The 7,466-nt window shown below is 44.5% G+C and overlaps 1 protein-coding gene across 1 annotated transcript in view; it reads right to left on the bottom strand.

Annotated features, from left to right (window-relative positions):
- Positions 1 to 7,466, bottom strand: part of LOC103363021 (nck-associated protein 5) — a 149,505-nt gene that overhangs the window by 133,707 nt on the left and 8,332 nt on the right. Inside the window, exon 2 of the mRNA XM_008289596.1 lies at positions 5,359 to 5,461. Within this exon, the coding sequence (XP_008287818.1) occupies positions 5,359 to 5,421 (63 nt within the window). The 5' untranslated portion in view covers positions 5,422 to 5,461. The remainder of the gene's footprint in view (positions 1 to 5,358; positions 5,462 to 7,466) is intronic.

Raw genomic sequence — 7,466 nt, 5'->3', positions numbered from 1 at the left:
ATTGTAGCATCAGTTGTCTCAGTAGTTGGAGTTAACGTCTTAACTAAACGTCCAAACCAAGGCTCATGTTTTGGTTACCTTCTATTCAGTTGATCTGGTTAGTTTTTGTTTGAAATTGCAATTGTGCAAGAACAACAAAGAACTTCATGACTTTTTCTCACATCATCATTCACTTTTGTATACCGCTGCTGCAGCTTATTAACATAGCGAGCATTTCTCTGTTGAAAAGGTGTTTAACCCTATTAGCATTTGGTTATTTTTAGGATAATTGTTTCCCCCCAACAGTCTAGTCTATCCAGATCTTCCACCATTTAACATGAGAAACCTTGCAAAGCTTTGAATCTACAACCGAATTAAGATCAAAAAAGGTTTACTGACACATTGATAGTTGCATTTCAGCTGCCTGGAGGCCTTCAAACTAAATACAATCCCAGTTTCCAACCAGAAATCTACAATGGAGTCCAAGTTGTTGGTGCTCACTGGGTATCTTCAGGTGGTTATTGCTTTCCCATCCTCTCATATCTCCTCTCACTCATCCTCATGCTCTCAGAAAATACCGTTATTTTTCACTTGATGTCAATAACAAGCTTCATCTCCACCTCTTCCCATGAGTTCATTTGACCTTTTTCCAGGTCTTGGGTAGCCTGCTGTAGGTTATTGTTCATAAAGTCAGAAAAATGTTTTCAGGAGTTGAAATGAACCCAAACTGTGGTTCGTTTTAAATCGAGGCTGAGAACTGTCAGCAGACCGAGGTTTCGAGTAATTTAGGTTCAGATCAAATGAAAAAAAATCAAAAGTTGAGCTCAATGGAGTTAACTTTTGATGAAAAAAAACAAACAAGGATTTTCTAATAGAGTTGTTCATCGTTGCCGCTTGTATTCAATCGGCAACAACTATCCTCATGTAACCACAGCAGCAGCGTGAATGACACCTCGGTACAGTTCTTATAACCCATCTCTGGTATTTTCAAATTGTATTTTTCTCTCATTTGTTGCGGATGCTTATCTCCTTACAAACGATGCGCGATAGCCTCCGCTGTGCAGCTCAGACTCCTGACAGAGCTTCTGCCGTGACCTACTTAAAGCTGGCTGGCAGCAGCTAGCAACAGCTCGCAGACCGTCCACGGCCGTCGGGCTCACCGTGCACGTCCCTGCCTGACGAACGGAGTCTCATCCGCGGGCGGGCGGGCATCAAACGATAAAAATAAATAGAGGCGCAGAATCAGCCCAGCAACACAGCGGTTATGTAATGCAAATGGTGGCCCAGTTGCGAGCGCTCGCTGCTTCTCTGGGCCATCGCTGATCCAGATTAGATGATCCAACCCAGCCTGTTTCACCGTTACAGGGGAGGAGCGCTGTAATGAAACGCATCAATAAAACGCTGATAACGCTGAGTAAGGCTCCACTCCCTGCACACACACAAGGCCAAACACACGTTCGGCACATCAAACGACAAAAGGCGATCGCTTGTTTGAATGCAGCTTTGGAAAACACGCCCGGAAACATTCCCCTAAACCTAGCCTGCATGCATTGAGGAAACATATGCCGGCTCGATGCATTATACATGTGTGAGGTGGTGGTCCAGACCGACATTCAAGCCCTCTGTTCACGACTGATAGAAGCATTCTATGAAGCTAGGCCATGTAATCCATCCAAAGAGGAGCAGACATAAATATTTCACCTGTTCCTCGGCTGACATATGGCGTTTTGTCTCCAGCTTTGTGCGTTAGTGTGAACTGAAAATCTGTCAGCGAGTGGAAAATCATCATCTGAAGAGGCCGTGAAGTATCTAAAATGTGTGAAAAGACTGAAAGTATGTCCTGGAAGGAGTATAATGTTCCGTGAAAGGGGGGTGACAATACTGAAGAGAGTGTGGTGCAGTTATAATGTCGTAAATCATGAAAACAGAAAAAAAGGCCATTTGAATTTCTTAGATAATTTGCTTTCCAAAAATCCACATGTTTCCAAGTGCCCACAGGTTGCACCAATGTGGAAAAAAATCACAGTGACTCTACACGCTATAGATATTTTACTATTTACATTTTTATTAGTTTCCACATTTCTCTCTGATCTGCCTGATGGAAACACAGCCTGCAGCTCAACCCACTTCAGCCCAATAGTTCCTGAATTTTCCTTCTGTGCCGGTTGGTCACAGCTGAGTCACTAGTAGCTTCATAGCTGCACTGAGGAGTGTAGAATTTTTTGCTTTTGCAGAATCTAGTAGGAGTCAAGGGTTAATTTTTGGCATTTTTTTTTAACCTAGACATGTACAATAACATATTTTGCTGGAATATCTTGATTGTCCAATTGAACGGGTGAGAAATCTGTTTTTAGATTTTCTGGCACGAACAAACGTCATTATGCGCTTCAATCCCACCCGTGGGTTTTAAGGGGGTTCAGAGGGTTAATGTAAATGCCGACAACTGGTTCGCAGGTGACACAGAAGGAAAACCAGAACACGAATGCCTGTCGTCTGACGGAATGTCAGAAAACGCCTCTCGTGTTTTCTCAGATGCCTGAAAAAATAAATGTATCGGAGGCTCATATCCTCCCAGGAAAAGGAGTGTTTACGGGACTTAGTAGGTTTATCTGTGCCAGGCCAGAGACATCGTGTCCCCCATCAGCGGCGCGAGGATAAAGACCTGGGTTGGAGTTTAGAGGCTGGTTTAAACTCAGTGGCCTCAGAGTGACTGGTGGACAAAGACTCACTTCAGGAATGATTAGACCGACTATAAGGAGCAAAAACTTGGAGTTCTGACCTTACAAATAATAGTGAGTCTGAGATTCATTACTGACAATTTCAGATTTGCTAAAAAAATTGCTAAAACCAGCCTCGACTTTTCATGGTTAGCCATGAACTAGAATCAGATCTGCACACTGCCACCAGATCTGTGCTGGACCTGCACCAAAGTGCTCCAGGCTTCCTCCTGTCCCACTATTAAACCAACTCAGCACCCTTATGCTCCGACTGCCACGAGCAAATCATTATAAAAGAGGAAAAAGTAAGAAAAAGATTACAAAAGGAGGACAGATTTGACTAAAGGTGGAAGGGGAGAGACGAGCAAAAAGGCAAAAGCAGACAAGAGAAGTGAAAAAAAAGGGTAGAATGCATGCATGGATAGTCGAGTGGACAAATGTGAGCACGTTGAATCATAAACCCATATCGCAAATATGACCCAGTTTCAGTCTCACGGTAAATCAGGTCGCTGTGTATCCAATTAAAGCAATTAAAGCCACAGCGCAGCTCAGATCAGCTAATAACTGCTGTTAAGTGACGACGTTCGGGAAGCCCTCGCACAAACAACAAACGAAAAGACGTCACCAAAGAGTCCACGGTGTCACCGGGAGTTACAGATTCACGAAGCCAAACCGCGGCGAATAAATTATAAATCAGCAGACGTCTTGTCTCGCCGAGAGGATTTAAGTGTGTCAACTGCAGACTCGTGTCTGAGATTAGAAATGATTGACAGATTCGAGGTTATGTCCCAAATCGACGCAAAGAAAAAAAAATCAGGGAGAGACATTGTGATGTTATGAGGAAGTTGGTTTGTGAGGATTTATGATTGCATTTTTGTTGAATGGAAATCTAGTTGAAAATGTGGGCTGAGGACATCTGAATGAAAAGCGTAGGCATTACTAAGAGCAAAACAGTCTGTGGATATGATGCAATGCTATGTCAGATATATTTATATGCTTTAACCCTGTGATGTTTTGTTGGCTCCTGTCACATTGTGAGTTTGTCACTGCAGTATAAAGTCCTGCACCTCTATGGAAACAGCAAGACGATGGCTAGAAGTAGAGAGAACTCTGTGTTTTGTGCAGGATGGTACAGTTCTAATGCCAAAAAAAAAAGAAAAAACAGAAGTTGAGTTTTGCAATTTAATTGTTTTTCCTCCTAAGTTCCTGAATTTTTCTCGCGATACTGTTGCTCACACCTGAGTCACACACGGCTTCACAGTTGCACCAAGGACTCCTGAATTTTTCGTTTTTTACAGAATCTGCTTAATGCAAACGGTTTATATTTGAACGACACATTTAGATAAAACATCACAATTTCAAGCTTAGGTTTGGCGAAAAGGAACAACAGGTCACAGGTGAGTAGTTCAAGGACCATCAGAAAGCTGGAAATCTGACAACTCTTTACTGCTTTCACGGTTTCCGACAGATAAAGGCTGTAAATATGGCAATTTATGTCAAGATAACAAGCCTTTCATGCCCAGCGGCAGGATTTGAGGCTCAGAGAGTGAGGCACCAAGACGCTCTTGGGTTAAAACGGGTCAGCAGAAAGCCGTGAAGTCAGGTCAAGTCAATAAAGTATGCCGACATGTTTCGGCTTCATTAAAAACCAGTAGCAGCATTACGCAACAAACCACCACGAAACAAGAAAACGGCAGCAGGATTGCTATTTTTCAACGATAACAAATAAACCTTTTAATTCGTCACACGGCCTGAAACATCTGCGACAAACGCGTCCTTGATGACTTCATCACTCGCTATATCAAAACGCTATTTTAAGACTCTTGATTTATTATTTCCTGTGCAGTGACCGTACTGTATGCACCGAGGAGGAGGAGGAGGAGGAGGAGGGGGATCTTCTCTCCGATGCAGACACAACACAGCAGCCAGTAAAAGGCTGCACTTGACATTCCAAAGAGGCACTTGCGAGCGGATTCACCTTCGGTTAACCCTGAGCCAAAACAAGTTTCCACTCCTGTGATTCGCAAGAGCGGCCCGGCATCGAGATAAGCCTGTCAATCACCGGCGCGCGCACATACACACAGTCACGGCAGGACACGTGGGTGTGTTTGTGTGCATCTGTGAGCTTTCATTTTACAGTCTTCAGATCTCAGGATATCCAAGACATTTTTTGTCTAATTGTCACAATCCAACGTGATTCATCTCCAAAGGATTTTTATTGTCTTCCTGTTCTGAACGCCGAACATAAGCGGATCTTTCCTGAGAAAGACTTTCCCCAACACAGGAAATGAAACATTTTTCATTCCCAGCAGACAGAATAAACAATAAGAGTTAGCATGAGCAGCCTGAGCCGGCATGTAAGAGGGGGGATGAGAAAGCGCCGTTTGCCAAACAATTGCTTTGTGGGAAGTGCAGTCTTCAGGAACCACAACAATGACAGCATGCTCCTAAAAACAACACCTTAGAAATAATATTAGAACTGCTGAGTCATTTTAAAGGTTTAACAGCCACATTACACACCAATGAGAGAGAAAAAAAGTGTTTCATGTAAGCTTCTACAACCTCTGTAAGCCAAAAAACTGGCTTTCAAACACTTCCTCCTGAAGAAAAGCCATTCCACCATATCTGTTTCCTGACCACACTAACACAGGGATTGACTTACCGGCAGGCTGCTGTCGAGAGACAATCTTTTAAACTTCTCTCTCCTGTCCAGGTGTCTGTTCATGCTCTCTCTGCCCTGCAGCAATCCACACACCTGAGAAGCCCTGGAGGGAGGAGAAAGGGGAGGAGTGGAGGACAGAGAGAGAGAAAGAAAGTCAGCAAGGAATACCTCATGTCCGGCAGGTCACGTTTCTGCTGTCGGAAGGGCTTTCACCTTTTACATGAGATCAGAGTCCAAGTTAACAGCTGCAGAGGCAACAGATACAGTTACAGAACCGCCTTTTCTATTCCCTCTATCTCCCATTTCTTTCGGTTTCTGGTGCGGGAATTAATCTCCGAAACGATGGAGCGGAAGTGTGGATCTCGCCTCAGGCCCGACAGGACTCTGGGATTACACAGCTCCAGTTCGATCTTGCTGCTTGCTCTCGTCGTCGCCCAGGCATCCCACCCTCTAACCCAACCCCGAAACCCCAAGCTTCAGCCCTTTGTTTTTCTAGGCCTCTCCAAACAGAGCTGGGAACCAGTCCGACCTGGCCTGACTGAGGCCAGAGCAGAAGATAAACACTTCACTTCACGCATACTACTCCTTCACAAAGAGCCCGGCTTTTAGACTCACTGTGGTGGCGCGCAGAGTAAGCAAGCCACTTCCTCGTCGGTGAAGACGGGGTCAGAGGTCGGCCGTTGGACGCCTCGGGGTCAGAGACCCTGTCGGTGCTGCACAACATGTAGTACAGCGTGCATGGATAAACCCTGGATGTGCCCTACGTAGCCAGCGCAACTGCACATCCGTGTTCATGCGCGGATGAGATGAAAGCTGCAGAAATGTCAACAACAGATCATCTGTATGTGACTTCTAATCAGCCAAACATGATTATAAAATGATCTATAAATAATACAATTAGCTTAATTTCTGACCTATGGACCGTGTCTATCAGTAGAAACAGTCCCAGCATTGAGGAGGAGGAGGTGTACAATGTGCCACTAATCGGAGCCATTGCTAATTTAGCAATGTCGCTCTTAAAAACATTGCTTCACGTCATGAAAATCAGGGAACCACAGATCAGGCAGACAGGCAGGTTAAGTGTAAAAAGGGTTTAATAAACCAGGAGTAAAAGTGAAACCAATACAAAAGTGAGAGGAAAACAGAGCGGGATAAACCAGACTCAATTCAACAAAAGGACAAAACTACAAAAACTAAGAACTGAGGGGGGAAAATCTAATGAATTCAAAGAACAAAGCTACTCAGACAAACAGGGATACTCACTAAAAGACACAAACAGAGGGGGAAGACGGGCTCAGGGACTGGCAGAAACATGCAGGAGGAATGTCTACGCTCTGGCAGCTGGTGGTGGGAAGAACAGAGCCGTGATGGGAGCTGTGGTGATTGAGGGCAGGTGAGTCCGGAGTCGCAGCTGAGGGTGATTGTTCTTGGTTAGTGTTGAGATGCATAGAGGCAGGAGGGAGAAGAGGGAGACAGGCTGAGGCTGGGGGGTCATGACCTTGCATAACAACGCCCTCTATAGCATCCAGTTAAAAAAATACACCCTTGCTTGCTCTTTGGTGCTAAATTGCAAGATTAAACTCAACCTAGCGAGGACGGTGACCGGATCGTCCTGACAGTGAATCACAGAGGCGGGAGTGTGACGGTTTGGACCTGCATGAGATGACAGTTATAGATGGCACCATTATTCTAAGTGCAAATACTGTTCAACCCAAAGGTGATGCAGCTATTTGAAGGACATTTAAGTGATGTTGTCCTCACTCAGATCATCCACAACGTTTAGCACGCTGAGTAAATAAATAAGATTATTTCATGTGTTATTAAAGTCATTTTATGTTCAGAATAAACAACCTTTATACCACAGCTTTTGTTTTAAGGTTTATTTTTGCACAGTGCAACGCTGCAAATAATTATTGTGAAAATGCCACAAGTGCAAAATCTGCTTTTGGGAAAATGAACCCTCCAGAGACTTCCTGGTCCAACGAGCACAGGCCTCCTGAGCGCAGAGAATGAGGCTGGATTGTACTCATCCCATTGTTCGGGTCAGTTGTGTTTACTTGCTTGGCGAACCTACTTATGCAACCGCGCTTCCCAAAAACAGCCTCCTT

Source organism: Stegastes partitus, unplaced genomic scaffold, assembly GCF_000690725.1.
Source record: "Stegastes partitus isolate 25-593 unplaced genomic scaffold, Stegastes_partitus-1.0.2 Scaffold624, whole genome shotgun sequence".
Taxonomy (NCBI): domain Eukaryota; kingdom Metazoa; phylum Chordata; class Actinopteri; family Pomacentridae; genus Stegastes; species Stegastes partitus.
Note: the sequence above shows the minus strand (reverse complement) of the source record. Positions and strands in the feature narration are given on the sequence as shown.